This window comes from Physeter macrocephalus, chromosome 14 (genome assembly GCF_002837175.3).
Source record: "Physeter macrocephalus isolate SW-GA chromosome 14, ASM283717v5, whole genome shotgun sequence".
Classification (NCBI taxonomy): domain Eukaryota; kingdom Metazoa; phylum Chordata; class Mammalia; order Artiodactyla; family Physeteridae; genus Physeter; species Physeter macrocephalus.
Genome location: NC_041227.1, coordinates 94,997,126 through 95,024,843, shown reverse-complemented (window position 1 = coordinate 95,024,843; position 27,718 = coordinate 94,997,126). Strand labels below are relative to the sequence as shown.

At 36.4% G+C, this 27,718-nt stretch overlaps 1 protein-coding gene and 1 pseudogene across 6 annotated transcripts in view; one reads left to right on the top strand and one right to left on the bottom strand.

Moving 5' to 3' along the window:
- The window catches only part of NLK (nemo like kinase), a 148,613-nt gene that overhangs the window by 64,633 nt on the left and 56,262 nt on the right, over positions 1-27,718 (top strand). For all 6 annotated transcript variants that reach the window (XR_003683248.2, XR_003683250.2, XR_003683249.2 and 3 more), the window contains exon 2: positions 23,934-24,063. Coding sequence is in view for 2 of the 6 variants with exons in the window: in XM_007121767.4 (XP_007121829.1) it covers positions 23,934-24,063 (130 nt within the window). In the remaining 4 variants the exon portion in view is untranslated. The remainder of the gene's footprint in view (positions 1-23,933; positions 24,064-27,718) is intronic.
- On the bottom strand, positions 3,828-4,835 carry LOC102988853 (60S ribosomal protein L5-like; annotated as a pseudogene).

Genomic DNA, 27,718 nt, shown 5'->3' with positions numbered 1-27,718 from the left:
CCTGAATCTGCAGTCTGATGAGGAGGGCCCAGTGGGGATGGCTAGTTTCTGCTGCATTTGGTGTCAGCATGGACAGTTCCAAGGCTGAAGGTTGGAATCATCAGAAGCCTTCCTTACATAAATGGTGCCTAGACTGGGAAGAGTCAAACAGCTGGGGATGGAAGAAGTAGGGCTCCTGAAGCATCTTTTTCACTTGTGGTCATTTCAGCATGATGGCTGCAGGATAGCCAGACTTCTTACATGATAGCTCAGCTCAAAAGGCCAAGAGAGAGGTCTTGTTTGATTGGTTTATGTTTGGGAGAATTTCAGCATTTGAATAACACAAGTCACAAGCCTTCCCCCAGATTCAAGGAAAGGGAAGAAAATAGGCCCATCTCTCTGTGAGCAAAATGGCAATATTTTGAAGAGTTTTGAAGAGCATGTGAGACTAGTACTATTATTGTGACCGTTTTTGGAAAAGAATCTGCCGCTCTCTTCTCTTTCAGGCACGTGGTTTATTCTGTTTATTCAAGTTATCTTTTGTGTTTTTCCGTAAGATTTTACATTTTTATATATCTATATCCATTTATTACCTATCTATCCTCATCCCTTATTAGAATTAGTCCTGTATATCTTTGATCATTGAGGATCTTTTTTCAATGTTATAATTTTTTCATTTTTGATATGATTTTGACATTGAAAAAGGCTTTGTCTTTGCAAATCAGATTAGTAGAACATCTCCAATGTTATATAAATTTATTCTACCTTCCTTATGTGCTGTAGTCACTCTTTAGAGAACTTTTAGGTTACATGTTTAAGAATAGCCATTTGAAAAGGGAATAGCACTACTGGTTTTTTGGTCCAGTGTAAGAGAGTTTAGAAGTCGCCTTTCTGTTCTAAACAACAGTGGTGAAGTGGAAGGAAGTTTTATTTTATATCAGTCTTGCAACTTTATATATAGTGTTAAAAATGTTGTGAGAGGGCTTCCCTGGTGGTACAGTTGTTGAGAGTCCGCCTGCTGATGCAGGGGACACGGGTTCGTGCCCTGGCCTGGGAGGATCCCACGTGCTGCAGAGCGGCTGGGCCCATGAGCCATGGCCGCTGAGCCTGTGCGTCTGGAGCCTGTGCTCCGCAATGGGAGAGGCCATAGCAGTGAGAGGCCCGTGTACCAGGAAAAAAAAAAAAAAAAAATATGTGAGAGTGACAAGGATGAGTCCTGTAGATTGCTCTCTGGAAGTTTAGACATTGAGATTGTGCATTGTGTGCCTTTTTACTTAAAAAATTAAAATATTTTTTGCACTCACTTTTTAAAATTATGGTTTATTCTTTTTTCTGAACTTTGAAACTTTTGTAATGTGAAAATTTTTGTTTGAAAGTTATTTGTATTCAGCCATATATTAAAAACAGTTCAAGAGAGCTGCTTCAGATAGTCACTACATATTTAAAGTCCTAGAGGTTTAATTAAGGGAATTTTTAATGTATATTTATAAATGATATAATAACGGATTTGGAAATATGCTTACATTTTAAATTTTGTCTGGTTATCACAGTGCTGGCAAATTAATGTCATTGATGAACTTTTGAAACCAAGTTCTGAATAAATACTTTTGAAAACAGGCAAAACTCTACTCTCTTCCTAAACTTAGCAGGTTTGTAGGTTATACTTCTGTTCCAAGGGAGATAGTTTTAAGATTGATAAGCTCTTTGAAGAATTTATTCTGACCACTTTATCTACTAATTTTTGACTCATACCTTTATCATTTTGTATACTCTCATTCTATTTGTATTATTGGTTGTAGTTGCTACGTAATAAGTGAAACACTTCAGAATTCCTTTTCAACTTGAGATTCCCCATTTACCCTTTGTCTAGTGATGAATGTTTCCTGCCTGATGTTCACTTTATTATATTGGTCACCGAAACTACTATATTCTCTAAGAGCAGGCAGGGATTTTAAGATACCATCTTGGACTAGATGTAAAGCTGCCTTTCTAGCCTCTTTCTTAGGTAGACCTTGGCAGTTCTTATTTCTCTGGTTTGTTTCTCCTGGGGATGTGTGTGACCTGATAACAAATTGCTATATATAAACAATCATTTTTACTTTATCAAAGTGGGGCCAGTCACTGGAAGACAGGAGCTAGGTTTTAGTTATCTTTATTAGATGTTGTAAGTGGTAGTTTTCAGATAGACTTTTTTTGGCAAACAAACTTGACTTTCTCATCCTCATGACTTTGATGGTTAGTTTCATCTTTCCTAAAGTGAAACTGACAATAAGCAGAGCAAGGCTCTCAAGGAGTGATTTAGGATTCATGTGGAAGTAATTTGCAGTTATTTGATAGGAAGTGGTAGTAATAGTCTTGAAATCTTTTTATATGGAACCCTATAGGTTAAGGAAAGCCTTTCTTTTTCCTGGGATGGTATTTTGGATATAAGTAGCAAAAGAAACTCTTAAGAACAAACTCAGGTTGTCCTAGTTCTAAATCCATTTTGTGGTTTTCTTGTGGTCTCTTTCTCTGACCTTCCACTACTAAAACTGTTGCGCCATTAAATCCCAATTTAATTCTGCTAGCCTTCTGTTCATCAGGTGTTTTTTTTTCAGGTGTTCTCCTCAGTAAAATGCCAGGCAGCAGACCATTTTCCTGTATTCAGCTGCATTCTGCATGACTATCTTGACTGCTACACTGAATCTTCACCTTGGTTCAAGGTTTTCTGTTTTAGCTGAAGAGAAAGGAGACAGGCACCTGCTTTCACCCAGTGCTGTCTTTCAAATTCATATCCCAGAGGAGGACTGAAAATCTTCCTACCACGTAATAATATACACCTGATAGTCTAACTGTGGTATAACAGGTGGCTAATGAGCTGTAACTGAAGCAAATGAAGTCCTCTTTACCTGAGATTTTATAGTCTGTAATTATATTATTTATATATATGTATATATACATATATATATTCATATATATAGGCTGGTAATATAAAATTTTTAAATCATTGTTTGGTCCAAAGGCTGGTATGCTTCAGATCTAAACCTAGGATGGTATTTTCTTCTTCCCTCTAGCTGTCTTTTCAAGTGGGAGAAAATATGGATTACTCTTCAAAGGGATACAGTTGTCATTTGCTGGTGAAAAATGGATTTGGGAAAAAGTAAGGAGTCAGTCATCAGTTACACCCCTGCCAGGTGTTTGGGCAGCCAGATCCTCCCCCTGTCATTTCTTGAGTGAGCCTTGAGGAAGACCTGGTGATTTACCCATCGACTGGCCATAGAAGAAAGCCCTTGTTATCTGTTAACAGCAGCATTCCATTCCACCCCCATTTCCCCAGGTGGGTCTGTGGTAGACATTGTTAGCTAATTATGATCACCCTGCTCATTAGAGTCAGTTTGCTCCCTGCATTATGCCAGCAGGCTTTTTTGCCCAGATCCAAGGGTGAATTTAGCCCTATGCTAGAACACCAAGATATGAAAAAAATTGTTTGCAACGTTTGATGTTCCTATTGGGGGTGATTTATTTCATTTCCGTATTATGGTTGAAGAACCTAGCATAAATTACGTTGAATTATGATTTGTGTGCCTCATTATATCTATGTTGTTGAAAACATACCTCAAACAATTTGTTTCTTAAATTTTCTTAGTTTTGGGAACTCCCTGGCGGTCCAGTGGTTAGGACTCCATGCTTTCACTGCCGAGGGCACAGGTTCGACCCCTTGTCAGGGAACTAAGATCCCATAAGCCCCGTGGCCAAAAAGATAATTTATCTTAGTTTTTAGAATATTTTTGCATATTCAGAACTTATTATCCTCAACTAAATTGTTTATTATACAATGTGCTTTTTAAAAAATTGTTCAATAAGTTAATTACTGTCTTTATCTGAAAAATCTTCATAGAAATTGTGATTTGGTTTATTAACTCTCAGCAGCCCGTTCCTGAGCTCTAAGGAAGCTTGCCTTCTTCTGAACTACCCGATCTTTCTTCTGGGCAAGTGACACTTTGGGACGGTTCCACCTCTTCTTTTTAACTTCTTTCTTAGGCTTCTTCTCATACACTGGATTCTCTCATATTGCAGCGTGAGCTTTCTTATACATCTCCTCCATCATGTCTGGAGTTACGTTTTTTATGTATTGAGAGAATTGTTTTTTGTAAGCATCTTCATCTTCTTCAATCAGGTAACGCATATAATCTGCAGCGTTCTGCCCCATGATGTGCTTTCGGTGTACCTCAGCATTGAATTCTTTGCTTTCTGAATCATAACCAGGGAACCGTTTGGTACTGTGAGGGATAGACAAGCCTCCATCGACAGCTCCCTTCAGGGCCCCAAAAACTTTATTCCCAGTAGTAGTCCCGGCAAGCCCTGCATCCAAGTAACAGGTGAAGGCACCGGGTTGACCATCAGTGCTTTCCACATCGTATTCATCTCCAGTCACCTCGACTTGGCCTTCATAAATTTTGTCCATACCAAACCTATTAAGAAGCCTGCATGCCAGCAGCAGGCCAGTACAATATGCTGCAGCATAATTTGTCAGGCCAACCTTCACACCATACTTCGGGAGTTCATGAGCATAAGCTGCACAAACTATCATATCTCCTTCTATACGGGCATAAGCAATCTGAAAAATGATATCTCTGTTAGTTACATGAACTATCATTCTGTATTTGGGTGTGTTGTACTTATTTTTATCTTGAATTACCAATCGTTTCCGAGCATAGTAGTCAGTTTTGCCCTCTCGCCATCTTCTAAATTTCACTTGGTATCTCTTGAAGTAGGCCTTATTCTTGACAACTTTAACAAACCCCATCCTGTAAAACAGAAGCTCTAGCCGTCACTGAGCTGTAGAACCAGCACGGCTCTGCCAGTGTGCTTTATTTATATGAACAAAATAGTGCTTTCCTGTACATTTAAAATCATTTTCAATTCATATATAATGAAAATACATAAAGTATCTCAAAATTTCTTTTGTAAAATTGGGATATGTCTTACCCACCATTCTTATATGCCAGCAGATGTGTTCCAGGTTACATAACAGGAAACCATGGGAAACAAAAACTGATAAATGCAAGAGCTATATACCATAACAGCTGAGTAGGAGACAACATCTCACTGTTAAAATTTCTTTTTTTAATATTTATTTAATTTATTTATTTGGCTGCACCAGATCTCTTAGTTGTGGCATGCGGGATCTTTAGTTGCAGCATGCAGGATCTTTTAGTTGCGGCATGCAGTATCTTTTTTAGTTGTGCAATGCGGGATCTTTAGTTGTGGCATGAGAACTGTTAGTTACGACATGTGGCATCTAGTTCCCTGACCAGGGATCGAACCCCGGCCCACTGCACTGGGCGTGCGTAGTCTTAGCCACTGGAGCACCAGCGAAGTCCCTCACTATTAAAATTTCAATTCAAATAAATCAAAAACTAATTGCTCTCAGTAACATAATAAGGTAAATTTTTGAGAGAATGAAATGGAAATAGTAGGCGTGTATGCTTTAGTGCACAGATTTGAATACACACAATTTTTTAGTAAATACTTTCAGCATAAATTTTACATGCAGCATCTTCATATTATGGTACAAAAACTAAGAAATGAGTAGCAAAACATAGCTGGTTCTCAACCAGACGAAAAAGAGAAATACATACTACAAAAGGCTGTGTACTACTTGAAAGACATAAAAACCCCCATCACCAGTTTTTCAGCTCGTAAGACTGGCAAAGCTAAACTTAGAGTTTTGTTCAACTCTACCTGCCTGTTTCGACAAGAAAATAAAATCTATATATAATGGACTAGCTAATCTCAAAAGGATCTATGAAAAGAACAGAGTGATAAGGTAGACAAAATTAACATAACTACTGAAATGGATAGAATTTATAAAAATTTAGAAACTAGACTTTAAAAATCTAGAACACTACACAACTAGATACTTTGAATAAATCAATTGTAATAGGAAACACAAGAAAATTTGCTAGGATCACTGGTGAATATTTTTCAACATATAATACCTATATCATAAATAGCTACAAAACACTGAAGGCTACTAATTTATTTTGTGAGGCAGACAGATATGGTGCCTGATAAGGACAGAACATAAAAATGAAGGCCAATCTTCCAAAAGGAACTGAAAAGATGCTGAACATCGCTAATTATTAGAGAAATGCAAATCAAAACTACAGTGAGATGCTACCTCACACTGGTCAGAATGGCCATCATTTTTTAAAATCTACAAATAACAGATGCTGGAGAGGGTATGGAGAAAGGGGAACCCTCCTACATTGTTGGTGGGAATGTGAATTGGTGCAGCCACTGTGGAAAACTGTATGGAGGTTCCTCAAAAAACTGAAAATAGAGTTGCCAGATGATCCAGCAATCATCATTATCTTGTGTATCCCTTAACTAATTATCATAATCATAGTTATTGATATTTTTTACTACTTTTGTCTTTTAACCTTCATACTGAAATGGATAGAATTTATAAAAATTTAGAAACTAGACTTTAAAAATCTAGAACACTACACAACTAGATACTTTGAATAAATCAATTGTAATAGGAAACACAAGAAAATTTGCTAGGATCACTGGTGAATATTTTTCAACATATAATACCTATATCATAAATAGCTACAAAACACTGAAGGCTACTAATTTATTTTGTGAGGCAGACAGATATGGTGCCTGATAAGGACAGAACATAAAAATGAAGGCCAATCTTCCAAAAGGAACATGAAAAGATGCTGAACATCGCTAATTATTAGAGAAATGCAAATCAAAACTACAGTGAGATGCTACCTCACACTGGTCAGAATGGCCATCATTTTTTAAAATCTACAAATAACAGATGCTGGAGAGGGTATGGAGAAAGGGGAACCCTCCTACATTGTTGGTGGGAATGTGAATTGGTGCAGCCACTGTGGAAAACTGTATGGAGGTTCCTCAAAAAACTGAAAATAGAGTTGCCAGATGATCCAGCAATCATCATTATCTTGTGTATCCCTTAACTAATTATCATAATCATAGTTATTGATATTTTTTACTACTTTTGTCTTTTAACCTTCATACTAGCTTTATAAGGGATTAATCCACTATCTTTACTATATATTTACCTTTCCAGTGAGATTTATTCTTTTGTATGTGTTCTTTTTTTTTAGTTTGGCTGCACCATGCAGCGTGCGGGATCTTAGTTCCCCGACCAGGGATCAAACTCATGCCCCCTACAGTGGAAGCATGGAGTCTTAACCACTGGACTGCCAGGGAAGTCCCCTTATATGTGTTCTTGTTGCTGATCAGTGCTATTTCTTTTCAGCTAAAAGAGGTCCCTTTAACGTTTCTTATAAGACCAGTTTAGTGGTGATTAACTCCTTTGCTTGTCTGGAAATCTTTTTTCAGAATTTCTCCTTCACTTCTGATTAATAACGTTGCTGGGTAGAATATTCTTTTTTTTTTTTTTTTTTTTTTTTAAATATTTATTTATTTATTTATTTGGCTGCAACAGGTCTTAGCTGCAGCATGTGGGATCTTGGTTGCCACGTGCAGGATCTTCCTTGCCACGTGTGGGATCTTTAGTTGTGGCATGCAGGATCTAGTTCCCTGACCAGGGATCAAACCCGGGCCCCCTGCATTGGGAGTACAGAGTCTTAACTACTGGACCACCAGGGAAGTTCCAGAAAGATATTCTTTGTTGGAAGTTTTTTTTTCTTTCAGCTCTTTGAATATATCATGCACAACCTTCTGGCCTACAAGTTTCTGCTGAAAGATCTGCTCATAGCCTTAGAGGGGGTTACCTTGTATGTAACAAGTTATTTTTCTCTTGCTGCCTTTGATATTCTCTCCTTGTCTTTAAATTGGCACTTTTAATTATAATGTGCCTTGGTATGGGTTTCTTTGGATGTTTCTTATTTGCAGCTCTTTGGGCTTCCTGGATCTGAATGTCTGTTTCCTTCCCCAATTGGGGAAGATTTCAGCCATTGTTTCCTTAAATAATATTTCTGCCCCTTTCTCTCTGTTTTCTCCTTCTGGAAGCCCTATGATGCAAATGTTAGGCCATTTGTTGTTGTCCCATAAAAGTTCCTTAAGCCATCTTCACTTTTTCTCATTCTTTTTTCTTTTTGCTGTTCTAACTGGGTCAGTTCCACTGCCTTCTAGAAGTCGACTGATTCTTTATTCTGCTTCATCTAGTCTGTTGTTGAACCCCTCTAGTGTATTTTTTCAGTGCTGTTATTTTATTCCTCAGCTCTGTGATTTCTAAATATTTGGTACATTCTTAATATTTTCTATTTCTTGTTGAAGTTCTCACTGTGTCTATCCATTCTTCTCCCCAGTTAGTGAGCATCTTTAGAACCATTACTTTGAACTCTTTATCAGGTAAATTACTTATCTCTGTTGTTTCATTGTTTTTTTTCGTGAAGTTTTATCTTGTTCTTTCATTTAGGACATATTCCTCTGTGTCTTCATTTTGCTTTACTCTCTTTTGGTTTCTATACAGTAGATGAAGCAACCACATCTCCCAGTCTTGAAGGACTGGCCTATGTAGGAGATGAACCTTATCATTCAACCCTACTTCAGCTCTTGGTTGTCTCTCAAACCTTTGTGATTGTCCAGGCAGCTTATTATATTTTTAATAGTTCCTAGTAGTTGAGGATGTGCTAAGACCTGTCAGTGTCCCAAAAGGGAGGGTCTCAGCACCCAGATTCAGGACAACTAGAAGCCAGATCCTCAGGCATCAGCTTTTAAATGTATGCAAATATATATAGTCTTTTGGGACCCCACGTGTAAGCCCTGCTGGCCACCAGAGCCAGGAGGGGTAGAGGTGTCCCCAGCAGCAGTAACAAAAATCAAGGCAGATGGGGTATGAGCTTCTTTCTGGGTGACACAAATCATTACAGTCCCATGGGACCAGGACACAAAATCCTCTGGCCTCCAGAGCCAGGCAGTCAAGAGGCATCCCCTAAGTGGTAGTCACAAAAATCAGGGCACTAGACATGACACTTTAGCTTACTCTGTATATGTGAACAATAAAACTTTAATGGCAAGCATAAAAGAAGTTAGAATAAATGAGGACTTATACCCTGGCTAATGGGAAGGCCAAATATACTAAGATCCCATGTTTACCTTATGTATTTAATATTTATCCAAGTAAGATACATATCTTAAAACCTTGCTACCAGTAAAATCAGCATCACCTGGAAGCTTGTTATAAATGCAGAACCTCAATTCACCACTGCAGACTTAGTGAATCAATCTTCACCTTAAGACTTTAAGAATTCTGGGTGATTCTTATGTACCTAAAGTTACAAAAGCACTGTGTTTAAAGCAGTAGTTCTTGAATCTGAGTAAAGTCAGAGTCAGCTGGGAGCTTTTAAAAATACAAAGTCTTAGGAAGTAATGAAATAGGGTTGTTTTGTTTTTGTGTTTCTTTTCAGAAAGCCTACCAGTTGATTCTGATGTGCTAAATTTGATGGTAGCTGCTTCAAAGAATTTTATTATATGGCAATAATGTATATATGAAGAAGTTATAAGATATATTAAGTGATAATTATCAAATAGTATTGGTTGAAAAATAAACAAGTAAACCATAAAACAAAGTAGCAGTTCCAAAGATTGATTCGTGGATTCATTCATTCAGTTCCAAAAATTAATTCCTCATTGCATACATTATAGGAATTTCCAAGTGAATTAGAGATTAACAAGATGCTGATATTAAAAGAAAAAAGGAGAGAGAAGTTATGATTTTTCTGTATTCTTCGAAATGTGAAATCTTTGTGGGTAAATGGAAAAACTATGTAAATATCAAGGGGGGAATTATATAGCATAAAACCAGAATAGGGTCTAGAATATTGTAAACAGTCAGTATTCTGAGGTGACGTTTTTGTTTTAACAGCTTTAGTGAGGCATAGTTTACATACCATAATATTCACCCATCATGAGTATGTAATAATTCTGTAATTTTTAGTAAATTTCCACTGTTATGCAGTCATCACCCCGATGCAATTTTAGAACATTTTCATTACCCGCAAAACTTAACCATTTGTGGTCAATCACCCATTCCAATTCCCAACCCTGAGCAACTACTGATATGCTTTCTGTCTCTCTAAATGTCTCTTCCAAAAATTTCTTATAAATGGTATCATATATTACATGGTCTTTTGTGTTTGGCTTCTCTCACTTAGCATAATGTTTTTGAGGTTTAGCCATGTAAGTGGTAGCTTGTAAGGAAGTAGTAGTTTGTTCCTTTTTATTCTCTTGTATAGATGTACCATAGTTTGTTTATCCATCCACTAGTTGATGGATTTGACTCCAGTTTTTCAGCTATAGTACCGCTATGAATATTCACATAGAAATCTTTGTGTGAACATATATTTTCATTTCCCTTGTGTAAATGTATAAGAGTAGATTTGCTGAATCATATGATAAGTTTATTTTAACTTTTTCAGAAACAACCAAACTTTTCCAAAGTGGATGTACCATTTTACATTCCCACCAGTAATATATGAGGGTTCCAGTTTTGATTGGAATTGCACTGAATCTGTAGGTCACTATGGGGAGAGTGCCATCTTAACATTGACTTTTCCAATTCATGAATATGAAGTGTTTTCTCTGTTTAAATCTTCTGTAATTTATTTCAGCAATATTTCATAGTTTGCTGTATATCTTACACTTTGTTGAACTTGTTCCCTAAGTATTTGATTTGATTTGATTCTGTTGTGAATGGAATTGTTTTCTTAATTTCATTTTCAGATTGTTCATTGCTGGCATGTAGAAAAAAATGGGTTTTTGTATAATAATCTTGTATTCTGCAACCTTGATAAACCTGTTTATTAGTTTAAGTACTGTTTTTGTGTATTCCTTAGGGTTTTCTACATAGAGGATCATGTCATCTGCAAATAAAATCAGTTTTAGTTCTTCCTTTCCAATTTGGATGTTTTAAAAAAAAAAAATTTTGGAGGGGGTGCTTTTTCTACTGATGAGACCCTCCAGTAAAATTTAAATAGACGTGGCTGGAGCAGACATCTTTGCCTGTTCCTTGACCTTAAGGGGAAGCATTCAGTCTTTCATTGTGAAGTAAGATATTAGCTCTGTTTTTCATATGCCCTTTATCAGGTTGAAGAAGTTTTCTGTTTCTAGTTTGTTGAATGTTTTTATCATAAATGGGGGTTGGATTCTATGTTGCTGGATTGGATTTCCTACTCATGGATGTTTTCATTAATATTCTTGAAGGATATTAAGCTATAGTTTTTATCTCTTGTGATAAAGGAATTCAGTCCTTTTGTCATTGTCTGACTTTGGCCTTATAGAATGAGTTGGGAAGTGGTCCCTTCTCAGTTTCTGGAAGAATTTGTGAAAGACTGGTACTGTTTCTTCATTAAATGTTTGATATAATTGACCAGTGATGCCATCTGGACCTGGGCTATTCATTGAGGGAATATTTTTAATTAATAATTTGTGTAGGGTTAGTAGTGATGTCCCCTTTTACATTCCTGATTTTGTCCATTTGTATCTTTGTTTTTTCTTGATCAGTTTAGCTAAAGGTTTATCAACGTTTTTTGACCTTGTCAAAGAACGAACTTTTTATTTCATTGATTTTCTTGATGTGTTTTTTTCTTTATTGTTTCCATTGTGATTTTATTTCCTCTTGCTTGCTTTGGGTTTAATATGCTCTTTTTCTAGTTTTCTGTAGATAAAAGCTTATATCTCACTGATTTGAGGGCTTTATTTTCTATATAGCTGATTAAAGGTATACATTTTCCCTTTAAGCAGTGCTTTAACTGCATCCAATAAATTTTGATATAGTGTGTTTTAATTTTTATTCACTTCAGGTATTTTCTAATTTCTTTGTGATTTCTTCTTTGTTTTGTTTCATAGTCTAATATTTGGGGATTTCTAAAATTTCTAACATCTGTAATTTAATTCTACTGTGGTCTGAAAAACATATTTTGGTTTCGGTCCTTCTTAGTTTATTGAGACTTGTTTTTTGACTTAGCATTTGGGCTTTCCTAAAGAACATTCTGTGTGTGCTTGGAGAAAAATGCGTATTCTGTTCTTGTTGGGTAGAGCGCTCTGTAAATGTCACTTAGGTAAAGTTAGTCGATGGTATTTTTTTAACTCTTTTCTGTCCTTGCTTAATTTCTGTTTAGTTGTTTTATCTTTGAGAGTGGGGTATTAAAACTTCCAAATATAATTATTGAATTGTCTGTTTCTTCTCTTCTGTCAAGTTTTGCTTTGTGAATTTTGAGAGTCTATTTTTAACTATGTAGACCATTTATAATTATCATATATGTGTTTACCCTTTTATCTTTATGAAATGTCCCTCATTGTCTCTAGTAATATTTGTCTTAAAATCTGTTCTGTTTTGTATTAACATAGCTTCTGCAGCTCTCTTGTGGTCACCATTTTTATGGTATGTCTTTTTACCTCTTTTAACTTTCAACCCATTTTTATTGTTAAATCTAAAGTGTGTCTTTTGTAGACAGCATGTGGTTGAATCTTGCATTTAAAAAATTGTCAATCTTGGAACTTCCCTGGTGGCACAGTGGTTAAGAATCCGCCTGCCAATGCAGGGGACACAGGTTCGATCCCTGGTCCAGGAAGATCCCACATGCTGTGGAGCAACTAAGCCCGTGCGCCACAACTACTGAGCCTGCGCTGTAGAGCCTGCGAGCCACAGCTGCTGAGCCCGCGTGTCACAACTACTGAGGCCCACGTGCCTAGAGCCCGTGCTCTGCAACAAGAGAAGCCACCGCAATAAGAAGCCTGTGCACTGCAACGAAGAGTAGCCCATGCTCACTGCAGCTAGAGAAAGCCCACGCGCAGCAACGAAGACCCAGCGCAGCCAAAAATAAATAAATAATAAATAAATAAATTTATTTTTTTAAAAAAATTGTCAATCTCTGCTTTTTATTGAAGTGTTTAATCCATTCACATTTAGTGTAATTATTGATTGATTGAATTTACATTTGCCGCTTTGCTACAGTATTTGTTTTGTATATAGCTCGTTTCTTTTGTTGCTACAGCCTTCCTTTTTATCTTTTGTGTTAAACAAATCTGTATTTCAAAATTGTATTTCTTGTTTTGTGTCAACTATTTTTCATTTGACCATTTTAACTCATCTCTTGATTTTTTTTTTTAATCCTCCTTTGGTTTTTTAGTTATTTTATTATTTGGGATTGCAGCGTGCATCTTAATTTCTGAACAGTCTATATCAGATTAATAGTATTTTAATTCTGGTAGAATGTAACAACTTTGCTCCAATATAGCTCAGTTCCCTCCCCCTATTGTGCTGTTATTGTCATATATATTACATCTATATATGTTAAAACCAACAATATATTGTGCTATTTATCCACATATTTGCCATTTCTTGTTTTTCATTTCTTCCTGTGGATTTGAGTTACCTTCTGGGGTCATTTCCTTTCAGACCAAAGGGATTCTTTTTATTTCCTGTAAGGCAAACCTGCTGGCAACAGACTCTTTTAGTCATTACTTATCTTGGATTGTTTCACTTTGCCTCTATTTTTGAAAAACAGGGTCTTTTTTAACTGAATATAGAATTTTTGCCTGCCCCACTACCACCACTGCAATTATGGGGTTCCACTTCCCTCTAGTCTTCATTATATCTGATGAAAAGTCAGTCATTAATTGTCTTGGTTTTCTTCATATTTCAGTTATTATGTTTGTCTTTAACTTGATCTGTGGTTGACTGTGAAGTGTCTAGGTGCAGAATTCTTGTGTCTATCCTACTTGGGAGTTTTCGAGTTTTGTATATTGTTCTTCATCAGATTTTGAAAGTCTTTTTTGTTTTTTGTTTTTTGGGGTTTTTTTTGCAGTAAGCGGGCCTCTCACTGTTGTGGCCTCTCCCGTTGCGGAGCACAGGCTCCGGACGCGCAGGCTCCGGAAGCGCAGGCTCAGCGGCCATGGCTCATGGGCCTAGCAGCTCCGCGGCATGTGGGATCTTCCCGGACCGGGACACGAACCCGTGTCCCCTGCATCGACAGGCGGACTCTCAACCACTGCGCCACCAGGGAAGCCCCAGATTTTGAAAGTTTCATAAACGATTATTTCTTCAAATATCTTTTTTTCTGCTACTTTCTCTCTCTCCTTTTTTCATGGTACTCCCATTAGATGTATGTCGGTACATTCAGTGTTATTGCATAGGCCTCTGAGGCTCTGTTCATTTTTCTTCAGATTTTTCCTCTCTGTTCTTGAGATTGTATAATTTCTATGGATCTGTCTTTTATGTTCACTGATTTTTTTTTTCTTCTGCTATCCGAAATCTGCTTTGGGCCAATCTAGTGAATTTTTCATGTCTGATATTGTATTTTTCAACTTTAGAGTTTGTTTCCTTTTTTGTAGTTTCTATTTCTGTATTGAGATTTTTCTATTGTTGTGTCATTATCACCATATTTTTCTTTAATTCTTTGAACATATTTATAATAGCTGCTTTTGAAGTTTTTCTGAATACAGCATCTGGACCCACTCAGAAACAGTTTCTTTTGACTGCTTTTCCCCCTGAGTATGGGTCACATTTTCCTTTTTTTTTTTTTAACATGTCTTGTAATTTTTGTTGTTGTTGTTAAAACTGGACATATTTGGCAATATATTGTAACAACCCTGGGTCTGATTCCTCCCCAGCCCTCCTCCCATGTCTGAATGTTGTCATTATTGCTGTTGTTATGTATGTTTGCTTATATTTAAATAACTTGACTTAATATGCGGGATCTTTCTCCCCTGTGGATTGCAGCCATTCAAGTTTTTGCTCAGTTGTTTTTGTTTTCATCTTTACCTTGGCCTTCTTGGAGTCCCATAGCTTAGTGGTCAGCCAGTGATTAGTTAAAGGTTGTGCTCAAACATCTTGAGCCAGTAAGGCTTCTACTCTTTGCTGAGCCTTCTGTGAGTGTATTAGGGAACTCATCTAGTTTTCAGGCATGCCTCAGCTTTTACTTTCTGCTATGCTTCTCATTTCTTCCCTTCCTATGTAAGAAGCCTCCTAGTCAGCCCTTGATAGGTGGAGAGTTTAGGACCTCTCCAGTCAACTCTGAGCATATATGCAGCCCCCAGTTAGCCAGGAATGCATAGAGAGTTTACTAGGCCCCCTGTGGCTCTCATTTCCGGAATCTCCTTATTAAATTTCTGGATTTCTGTTAGTCTGCACCTCTTCCCAACTGGGACAGCAGCCTCAGGCTAGCAGAGCTGTAGGCTTTATCTCTTCTTTTCTAGTTGGGTTCAATGGTTTTACTCTCAGTGCCACTGGGTATGGGGTTTTTGCCTTCCATTTCAAATCACTTCAGCAGACTCAGGCAGTGAAGCTGCTGGTTTCTGTGGCCAGCACTTCCCAGGTACTGCATGGACTGTGCTTGGGGTGGGGGGTGAATAAGGAGCAACCCAAAGGAGTAACACCACTGACTTCCACTGTTCTTACCCAGAGTTCCACATTTTTCATAAATAAACACTTTTAAATTTGTCATTTGACTTTAGTTGTTATCTGGAGTCCTGTAATGGTTGTTTCTGACACATTTGTCCAGTTTTGTAGTAGTTTTGTTGGGAGAGGATTTGCTGATTTCTTCAGTTTGCCACAGCTGGAAGTCTTGCCTCCTGTTTTGTATTTGCAATATTTTGGGGTTTGGTTATTTTTAAAAGGCTAACTAATTAAAAACCTGAAGGACATCTATATATTGTAGCTGCTTCAGCATTTTGCTTCACAATAGAAGTTAGGAGATTGTGATTAGATTAGGGGTGGGACTGTAGTTCTTCTATAATTCTGCTGACAGCACTCTCCTGTGGAATGCTCCTTAATAGCATATTCTTGTGTAATGATGAAGAAAACGTTTGTTTTTTTTTTAAGCAAGCGAATTCTTTTGGAATTCTATCAAAACATAAGGAAGATATTATGTATACTCCTCTCTACAGAATGAACTAGTGGCACAAAGAAAGGTATGATAGAATCCATTGGGCTGGTGTAGATGTGTATCTATATGCGAAAAAAAAAAGGAAAGAATCACCCTCTTTAAAAATTACTCATTATATAGATTTCAATCTAAAATGCTTTTTTATGCTCAAATTTAACTGGGAAGTTAGCCTTTACCTTTTTAGTTATATAATAACACAGAGAGAAACAGTACGAAATAAAACATACAGCTCAGTGATTTATCACAAAGTACACACCTCTAGCCATCATCCATATGAGAAATAAGACATTGGTAGCACCCAGAAGTCCTCTCTTCTCTGCCCCATCATTAAGTACCCCCCCAAGATAACCATTGTCCTTACTTTTATGATAACCACTTCCTTTCTTAATAGTTTCTGTCTACTAAGTGTGCATCCCTAAACATTAGAGTTTAACTTTGCTTATATTTTTTATATAGAAATCTTATTATTCATTTGTGACTGTTTTCTTTGGCTCAAAATTATGCTTGTGAGATTTATGTTGTTGCATGTAGCAGTAGTTCATTTCAATGCTATAGAGTATTCCATTATGTGAACATACAACAATTTGTTTATCTATTTTGCTGTTCATGGATATTTGAGTTGTTTCCAGTTTTAAGGGCATTAAAGATATGGCTGCCATGGACACACACACTTGTTTGTGTCTTAGTGTATAGGTACACAAATTCCTTTTGGGTATATACCTAAGAGTCAAATTGCTGGGTTCCAGTGTATATTTATTTTCATTTTAGTATATAAAACCAACCTGTTTCCCAAAGTGATTGTACAATTTACACTTCTACTAGCAGTGTATTAGAATTGACATTGCACCACATCTTCACCAAACATTTGGTATTGTCAGACTTTTAAACATTAGTCATTTTGGTGGTTATAGCGTACTTTCTCATTTGGTTTTAATTTTCATTTCCCAAATGACTAATGAGGTTAAGCTCCTTTTCATATGTTTATTGGCCATTTGAATTAATCCTTTCTTGTGAAATGGCTATTGAAGCCTTTTTAAAAAATTGATTTGTAGGAATTCTGTACGTATCTGGATAAGAGCCCTCTGTTGCTTTTTTTTTTTCCAGGCTTGCAGTCTCCTCTAAAGCCCTCTATTAGCAGAGTCTAACCTGGAGCTAGCTGGAAGAACCAAAACATGGTTTGCAGAGTCTTAGCCCCAGTATTATAGAGCAGTGTTTAGACGGATGGGCTTGAAATTGAGAAATGCTAGCTTAAGGCCGGTTTCCCTGCATCGGCAGGCGGACGCGCAACCACTGCGCCACCAGGGAAGCCCCCCTCTGTTGCTTTTTGCTCCTCCAGGCTTGCAGTCTCCTCTAAAGCCCTCTATTAGCAGAGTCTAACCTGGAGCTAGCTGGAAGAACCAAAACATGGTTTGCAGAGTCTTAGCCCCAGTATTATAGAGCAGTGTTTAGACGGATGGGCTTGAAATTGAGAAATGCTAGCTTAAGGCACAACCTTCCTGTCTGCAGAGCCACCTTTATGATAAGCCAAGTGTCTGTATATGGGAGAATCTGTTTCTGAGCCATATTTCTATTTCATTGGTCTGTTACACTAGCTAAATTACTGTGGCTTTATAATAAGTTTTCTTATGTGGTAGAGCAACTTTTCCCATCTTATTCTTCTTCAAGAGTGTCTTAGCTGTCCTTGGCATATTTGCATTTCCATAAAAACTTTAAGACTAATTCGTGTAGTTTCACAAAAAGAAAAACATTTCATGTTTTGAATTTCACTGAGTCTGTAAGTCAATTTGGGGAGAATTGAAATTTTTACAATATTGAGTAGTTTTCTAATTCATGAATATGGTATGTTTCTCCATTTATTTATGTCTTTAATTTCTCTCAGTGATGTTTTTTAGTCCTTTTGTGTAGAAGTCTTGCTTAGCTTTTCATAGTTTTAATTCCAGTATTGGATATTTTTAACATTATTATAACATTTAAATTTTTTTCATTTCAATTTTTTATTTTGCAATTTTGCAAATATACATTTTCTTTAGTTTTGAATAACTAGACCCCATTAACCTACTACTCAGATTCAGTAATTTCAAGGTTTGCTTTGTTTCAACAATATTTATTACTGAAGTATTTTAAAACAAATCTTAGATCTCATATCATTTCACCTATGTATACTTAGTATATACATCTGTAGAAAATATGGAAATTTATAATCATAATTTTAAACCACATTCAAATTTTCCCTTTTATTTCAAAAATGGCAGTTTTCTGTTGGTGTGTTCAGACAGTTTGCTTTTAACTTACAGCATACTGAGACTTACATTTTATGTTAAGTAATTATTAAAATATTAGCTTAACCACTAAAATATCAAATGATAAAGCATTCTCTGTGGCAATTAAAAACAAAACTTTTGGGACTTCCCTGGTGGTCCAGTGGTAAAGAATCCACCTTAAAATGCAGGGGACACGGATTAGATCCCTGGTTGGGAAACTAGGATCCCACATGCCGCGGGGCAATTAGGCCTGTGTGCCACAAACTGAGCTCGCGCACCTCAACTAGAGAGCCTGCGTGCCCCAAACGACAGAGCCCACGCGCTCTGGAACCCGCACGCCACAACTATAGAGCCCACATGCCCTGGATCCTGTGTGCCACAACTAGAGAAGAGAAAAAAACCTACACGCCACAACTAAAGAGAAGCCCACCTGCCTCAATGAAAGATCCCACGTGGCTCAACAAAGATCCGTGTGCCACAACTAAGACCTGACGCAGCCAAAAATAAAATATAAATAAATAATAAATCTTAAAAAATAATAATTAAAAAACTTTTTCTGATGATGTGAAGTTTCTGTTTCTAAATTCATTACAGTTTTTGACATTGGTAAAGCCGTAATCTTATAAACCTACCATGTGAGTAAAACTGTCCTTTTCTTTCATTTGATGTCTTCCACATTTATGAAACTAATGTACAACAAAAACTGCCATTCTTTAAATTTTTTAAAAAAATCTTTATATTCCTCAGTGTTCCTGTTACTGAATACATATCTTTCAGGAATTCATCAATGGGATTGAAATCAAGCATATTTTTGTGTGACATAGTTTTAGTTTTGGTTACCCTTTGTAACCTCCTCTTGCCCAAAGTTGTTAAAATGCAAGAAGGAGTTGCAGTTGTGAATTATTTTCCTTTGTGGTTTTGTACAGAAACCTTACCTTCATTGCAGCTGGTTTTACTCCCCATACAATGTTCACAGGTTCTTTCTAGAAGACTGTGGGTCGTGTGCCATGAAAACTTCCTAGACTTGGCAGACTAGGCTATGTCATGTTCACCCTCTAACATGAGAATATCCCCCTTGAAAAGGCAATGTGGCAACTTTTGTACAGGCTGGTCAGACTCTCACAGAGATATTTGACAGTGACTGAGGAGGAAGAGTCTCTCTGTCTTCCCAGCATCTACAGTAAGGATGGAACTAATTAATTCATGCTCTAAAGAACCATAAAATATTCCCGAGACAACAATAATTAGCATTAAATAATTTTTCACCTATATTTTAACTTATTCAGTGGTTATTGGTTTGGGGAGTTGAGGCAGTCTTAAAAGTTAGGTCTTAACAATAACAAGTATTTGAAAATAAATGTGACAGCTTGATATTGGATGGCTTGCCTGTTCCTTATTCTTCCTCCTTCCCTTCCTGGGTCTCTCACTACAGATCAGAATGGCTCAGTGCTGTGTCTCATCTGCTGGGATCATTGCTGTTTATACTTACCTAGACACAGAGTTAGAGGATAAGTTCCTATTAACTCTCCCAGTTAAATGTAGATGTTTTGCTTCTCCTGATCAGTAGTGTTAGGATAGGAGAGAAAGAAAGAACTATTTCACTGCTTTGGTTTGGCTACTGTGTAAGACCTTTTTTTCCTTGTAATAATCAGATTAACAAATTTGGGGATCATTTATAAGTATCTTAAGTTAAAGGAAAAGGATTGCTTTCTCATGTATAGAGCTAACTCAGCAAATACCAAATTTGGATAAACATTTAAAAAGAAAAACCAAACATCAGAAAAGCCCAACTGATGGAACAAATTATCTAAATATGAAAGATGAGAATCCTTTTCTGTGTTTTTGGGTGGGGGCAGGGAAACCTAGAAGGTTTGTGCTTCTAAATAGTTTGCAACTCTGTATATTATGTCAGAGTGCACACAAGCTAGATAGAGCTTGTTGAAGTTCTGGTTATAAAAATCAGAGAGTCATACAAATAAATTCCATATTTAACCTGTAGTGTCCATGAACATATAATATGTACTAAGGACAAATAAACATTTTGTAGACTTATTTGTTGTCAAAAATTTTGTCTCATAGTTTGCTATTGTTTTCTCAAGGAAACTTAATCTAAATACAAGTAAAAATAACTTTTAAGGAAGTGAATCTTGGAATGAATGTGAAGACAATAATTAAATATTTAGAGTCTAGCTAGGAAGTTCTATTACTGAGATGTGTACTGTATTGGTACAGTTGACATAGTAATTGTAGTATGTATAGCAAAAAATAGAGAATTGCTGATTACAAGTTAATGTGACTAGAATTAGAAGAACCTGATTTTCTTAATCCAAGTTGAAGCATTCTCTCTCTTTTTTTTTTTTTTTTTTTTTTTTTTGCTTTGGATAGTTAAAAACCTGTATCGGCACCATGAACTTTAAAACTGCTAATATACATGGGGGAAAGATTCTTCACATAAAATGAATGAGGAGCATTTAATTTCTTGGGGACTCTTGCTGATTAGTTATACTAATTAAAAGATATTATAATGTAACATTCTAGTGCCTGGGAAAGTATCCCCAATGATAAGTTTTACTCTTGTTTCATTTCACCCCTTCTGCTTGTCAGTAATATAAGCAGATTTGTGGCAGTGGTCACAGTTTCCTGGGATTAAGAAAACTCTACAACAAAACGACCACAACCAGATCTGAAAAGCTTCCTGTTTTGGTATTGTACTCTTTTGACTGACTCTGTATCTCTCTGAAGAATGGCTCGTGGATTCTTTTGGCTGTTTAAAAAGCAGTTGAACTTAAATTCTAAGTGCAGAGAAGGATTGATGTACTCGGAGCAGATGTAAGAAAAGATTCTTTCTCACAACCCTTAAAACTTTATTGTTTTGTTTTTGTTTTTCTCTTTCTAAAACATTATTTTTAATGTAGTGTTTACAGAATCAAATGTTAATTTAAAACTGAGGAAGTAAGTGCCTTTTACTATAACTTGAATGATTATGAAGGTAATCAGATGAAATGACAGATGCACTGTTTTCATTTAGAGCGAACAGTATTTTAGAGAAAGTAACTGGTCATAAGTGAATTGTAGGTCGAAGGATGGCTCCTTTTTTCTGAAATGAGGAAAGTTGCCCTAAATGTTGTTCATTACCTCTACAGCTGGAGCTTCATTAACAAGTGCAGTTGAAATAACCAGGGTATTGCAGCAGCAGAGAAACTAAGCACAGCAAGCCTTTCAGTAACAAAGAAAATAAAAGAATTCCTGTCTTACAGGCTTCCACACTTATCTGTGTTCTGTGATACTGTTTGTGCTGAACTAAAGCATCTGCTACTTCAAGTTAAGAGAGAACAAACTCAACATGGCGTGAAATTACTGCACTGCCATTCACATTCATGAGATTATATTGTTACCAGCCACAGGCATGACTGGCTTTTGCATGAATAATAAAATGCTGCTTTGTGAATTTTACCTTAAAACATTACAAGGCACAGTATTAACCTTGAGCCAGGAGTGTGTTTATCTTAAAGCAGCTTTCCTCGCCACAGTAGGGTCAAGATCAGTAAGAAGTCAGAAGTTGCAAAGTATTGCTGCATGAGGTCTTTGGAAAGGGTATTGTGTTAAATCAATTTACTCATTTTTAAAAATTAATATTTATTATGCAGTCTAGCTGTTAGACATATTAAAAATTATTAAAGTACCATTTGGCAACATCATAGTAATAATCATTGATTCGGGCAAAAAAACATCCATGGATGCTAAAGGTAGTGGGTCAAAGTTTGATGAGGAATAGCATATTTACATAGTTACAAAGGGAAAAAATAGTAACTTTGCAGTGGAGAAACCTGACAGACACCTCATCCAAGTGATCAAAGTTATCACCAGTAATGGGAAAAATCGACTTCATGGGGCTCCTAACGTGGTGCGCTAAGAAGACATCTGTGTTATTCCTGTGAAAAATACAGAACCTGAATCTAATCTCAAGAAAATGCCAGATAGACCCAAACTGAGGAACAGTCTACAAAATAACTGGCCTGTACTCTTCCAAAATGGCAATGTCATAAAAGATAAAGAAATGCTAATTAACTGTTCTAGATTAAAGAAGACTCGAGAGGCAATGACTACTGTGCAATGTGTGATCCAGAATTTCCCTTCCTTGCTGTTTCATTGACTTTTTTTATCTTCTAGTATCTAGCTACAGAAGTGGTATATTTAAACAGGAAAAAATTTTTAATAGTCAATATAGTATTATATTTGGATTCCTTCCTATTTTACTTTCCTAGATTATGTGGATTCTAAGCAGTGTTGTGGATTTTGGTTGGTGTTTTTTAAACAACAGTCAAAAATGTTAGGTCTCTTAGCCTAGTTGAATTACATTTCAAGCTATTGAAGACTTGAAAATGATAATACTTAATTGTTTTAGCAAATTTTCAATCAGTGGGAGAAAGTGAAGTCCTCATGCTGTTTTAAAAATACTAGAATGCACCGTTTAAGAGTTTTACAAGAACTTAGGAAGTAGCAATCACTAAGATAAATTTATAAAGAAGTGATATTCATAAAGAAGTTTGGTATGATTTTTAGGTAAAAAATAGGAATGCTTTATTTTCAGGAAGCCAATTTGATGAGTGTCTTATTTCCTTGTGGACAAGATGAAGAAATAAACTGAGTGATTGTAGTTAATTAAATAATTAATTGACTAACCATACACAGATTAATGATTGGATGCCGGCCTCATAGATGGCTTCTAGTGTTGTATCTGTTGCAGAGCTCTGTCCTCAGTCCTGTTCTAAACTTTAATTAACAACTTGGATAAAGGCATTGATGACATACAGACCAGATTTCAAAATGATACAAATCGGGGAGGAATAGCCAAAGCATTGAATGGCTGAAACAGAAAATGAAAGATAATGGTAGCCGAGCATGATAGGAATCTAGGAAAATAAATCTGACAGGAATAAATTCTACAAAGACAACCAGTCATCACCGATGGGTGGAAGGAAAAAAGCTTTAGGTTAATTCATGGAAACTCGATTAGCCAGATGGCCAATTGGCCATGTTTAGCAAAACTCTTTGATTTAATATGTATCGATTGGGTCCAATCAGAAAAATGGAAACACATTAGTATTTCAAACACAGGGAAATATAATACAAGGAGTTGGCAATATAGGTGTTAGAAGGCTAAAAGAGAGAAAAGGTGGACACTGAGCTATTAAAGAGAGAGTAACCATAAGAGGCAGCCATCATACCAAGAACTGAGAAACAAAAGGGAAGAAGTTACCATAACCTAGAAGCTACAGCCCCTAAGCTGTCCTGAAATGTACTGAAACCCGTATTACTAAAAGATGTTTCATTTATATAAGAAGCCAAAATACTCAAATTGTATTCTCTACATTCAACTAAAAGTGACCACATCTGAATGAACACCTCTTCCATCTTGAATTTGGTTCTGAAAATAAAGCATAAAACTAATTTGACTTCAGTCGTGTTAATGTTCAATACTTGTTCTCCCGTCTTTAAAATGGCTTTACCACTAGTAGCCCTCCTACCTCAGATGTATTGCTAAGTGACCTCTCAGGAAGGTTAAGTGTTTATAGAAATTTAGACAGGGATTTTAAAAAAAGAAAAAAGCATGGCAAATGAGTTGGGTGGGCTAAACATTCTCTTTGATTATACTTTTTTTTATCTTTCTCACTGATACCTGAAGCATTATTAAGTGGATTTAATATTGAGTGTTTTAACATGAAGGTATTTGTCATGCTCTGAAACATTGAAGAACAAAGTTTGGGATTGATTTCTCTGTCTTTTTTTCCTCTCCCCCTAAATATTGTGTCTTTAGGTCAGTAACAGATCCAAGAGATGGAAAGAGAGTAGCACTCAAAAAGATGCCCAACGTCTTCCAGAATCTGGTCTCTTGCAAAAGGGTCTTCCGGGAATTGAAGATGTTGTGTTTTTTTAAACATGATAATGTAAGTGAAATCAGTGTTTGGGATAAATTATTTCCTAAGTATGTTTGATTATATTAGTAAAGAGCAAAAGAGAGTTAAAAAGGGTACGTGTACCATATTAAGGGATTTGGAAACCTGAGACAAATTAGACCTTTTGTGTGAATGAGCAAATTTAAGTGAATTCTAGGATTTATTGATTGACAGATAAATATTAATTGATTTAAAGCAAATGTTAATATTTAGCTTGGGAACAATACTAATGTACAACATAAAAATAGAGTATAATACCGTAGTCTGAGTGATTTAAATAGAAGTAATTGGCCCCTGATTTTAAATGCTTCATTTATATCTTAATATTTTAAACCAGAGATTAAAGATGTGAGAAAAAAGTTTCTCCTCTTAAAAACAATACAGCTTTTAAAGATAACATAGTTTATCTTATTTATGGCTGTGTTTAGAGATGTCAGGATTCGTGGGGAAATAGAATCACAGTGGTTTGAGAGAGCCTCTTCTCAACTAATCCTGAATTAAAAGTTTGGTATGTGTAAAATTTACCTGGGGGATGTTAGCATTGGACTCTTAGTTTTCAGTTTCATATAAAAAGAAAAACTGCCTCACATTCTGCATTTGGTACTCAACCAGCGCTATTTTAATTGCTGAAATAAAAATCAGGAAAACAGTAATTTCTTGTGAGTCTGACTGCTTGTTTGCACAGGAACCCGAAGAACTTTGGCCGAAGTGTAGGTCACACTTTAAGAGATAAATTCGTAAAAGTTTGAACTATTTGGTAAAACTAGGAATATCAAACTTATAATATGTTCACTTGAAGCTCCTTGGTTTGACACATTTCACTTTATTGATTACCCCTCTTGAAATCCATTTTCCTTAAACATTTTTAGAAAGTAACTGCTTGTCTTTCATTCAGTTGGAACTGCCTAGCAATGTGTTTGTTTCAGTAACTTTGAAAACATCATTCCAGTTGCTATTTTATGACTGTTTCCTGAAATTTTGGAAGTGATTTTAGAATGATGTCTAGTGCTTGCTTTGTTATTTATTTCTTGAATTTGCCTGAGTGAGTGCCACCCCAGCATCAAAGAGTACAAACCTTATGTACATTGTCAGAGACTCAAGTAAAGGGGTCCACAGTGAAGAAATATTTTGAAGGTGGCATCAGAAATTCACTTACTAAGGGTTTCAGTGGTTTATTCAAACCTGTCTTGGCTTCTTTTATAAAGGAGGGATGGTGTAATAGGCTGCTATCTGTATAAGTTGCTGTCCTTGCTCATGACTCATTCCTATAGAGTAACTAATTAAGTTACAAAGATAGTGTCAGAGTGAGTAGTGTAAGAAAAGAAACAAACTGCATTCTTGAAAATCACGCATACTAAAACACAGCAACTCTGTTCAGAGCTCCTGAGCTGTATCGTAAAAGAGTGCTTGTGATTTCTGTGGGAATGTTCAAAAGTGAGGCAGATAGTTGGAGATGGGACATCATGGCACCACTATTTTATACATAATGATTTTATGCTGTGCACTGAGATCTACAAAAGCATCTCAGGGCCAGCATACCTGGTATGTGTGGAATGCCAGTCTAAGAGGCAACTGGTATTTGATGTAGTTAAGACAACAGATGTTTATTAATTGTGTCCTGTGTGCAGAGTGCAGTGCTAGGTCATGTGGAGAATACAAAAAAAAGTTCAAAACATGGTCCTTTTTTTGAAGGAAGTGGGCCAGGTGTTTAAGCATTTGTTACCAAGTGTCAGAAAATGTGTAGATGCTTTACATATATTAATTTAATACTTAAAAGTCTTGTCAGATAGGGCTTATTATCCCTACTTTACAGAGGAGGAAACCAAAGCTTAGAGTTAAGTAATTTGCCCAAGGTCAAGGTGGCACAAGATTGAAGTCTAAATCTGTCTTGCTTCAGGGCCCATATTCATTAATTCTGTAAACATTTATTGTGCACATCCTATATCCCTAAACTACATCAGCTTCTAGGGGTTTCTACCCTCACGGAGTTTAGTAATGTGATACTGTGATAACAGTGCTGTGGGAGGACTGCCTGCATGGTTAAACATTAATACAGGACACTGTGTGTTCTGCTCATAGTGAAAATCTGGGCAACCAAACCTAAAAATATATTTGAATCACCAAGTGAGCCTTAAAAATGCAGATTCGTGGGTTTCATCCCAGACCTACTACATTGTAATCTCTGGGGTTGAGACCCAGGTAGCTGTATTTTTTTAAAGCTTCTCAGGTGAAAGATGACAGACAAGTATTGTACTATTAAGAAAAAGAGTAATTGTCATGGACTTAGAATCTCAAAGATGCTTTAAACAGGGAGAAACCTTAAGATGAGCCTTTTAAGATTAACATTTGATTGAAGAGAAGGAAAAGAAAGGAATGTCATGATGAAAATGGCATTTAGAAAGATTAACCTGGCTGTTGTAGGAAGGTTGGATTTTAATTTGGATGGCTTTTTATGTGTCAGAGAATAGCTGCAAAACCCTGGAAGCCTTTAGATTTTCTTTTGAACAGAACCTTCAAAGTCATTGTATCATATTCATTGATTTCAGGTGATCCGACTGATTGAGATACACATACACGCACACACGCACATTTTTTTCCTTAAAGGTTGTTCATCTTAAAGGGATAGGTTCGCCTTGATGTAGCAACTTAGAGAAACAGAAATGGGTTTAACTTTCTAAAGATTGATGTTGTTTAGGCCTCTCAGTAGTGTCTAGTCAGAATCTGAGCTATTATAAAATCTGACAAAATATTCTCTACTTTGCCCATCTGTGCACTTGTGCGTGTGTGTACATACACACACACACACACACACACACACAGTGTCATTTTATCAGCATGGAAAAAGGATGACTGAGGGTTTTTTCATTCTTTGACAATCTGATGAATGCCATGAACCCTCTTTTGGAAAAATACATATACACATAATTTTTATGTCATTTTAGACTTTTACTAGTCCTTTAATGCCCATCCAGTGCCTCCTTAGGACCCATTGATTCCTGCTAAGAGCCCCTGTAATAGAGTTCTTGGGTTTTTCTTGTCCTTAGGCAATAGCACTAAGCACATGGTAGGTAGTCAGTCTATTGAAGAGGAAGTGAGTGAGTGAAAGTGACAGGGAAAAAAAATATGAAATCTCAGAGTCTGGAATGATAACCTCAGTGATCTGTCTTGGAGTTACTCTTTCCCAACCTTTTAGTTCTGGAGTAGAGGAGGCAAAAGAGGAGGTAGTGAAGGCAAAGGGGGATCATTTGTTTTCCTTTGTATAGTCTGACTGAACTAACTCAAATAAGGCCTCTCTAGGTTCATAAGTAGGATAAAGAATCATACCAGTAGGACCCTTCTCTGAACGCAGACAAGCTGTTTGGCTGCAGACATTATTAATGCTAATGGTTCTGCTGCTAAGGAGTGTGAAAAGGCAAAGGATACTTAGAATAAGTTACTTATCAGTGGATTTGGTTTTGTGTGCTCTGTGCCTAAAATTTGTGGTACTGAGCAGATTCTTGATGCATTTAAAATAATACAGGCTCTTGTGTTCATGAATTGGAATACTCACTGTGGTTAATAACCATGTTCTTCCCAAGTTGAACTATGTATTCAATGTAATCCCAAAGAGAATCCCAGCAGGGTTTTATGTGTATGTGTATGTGGA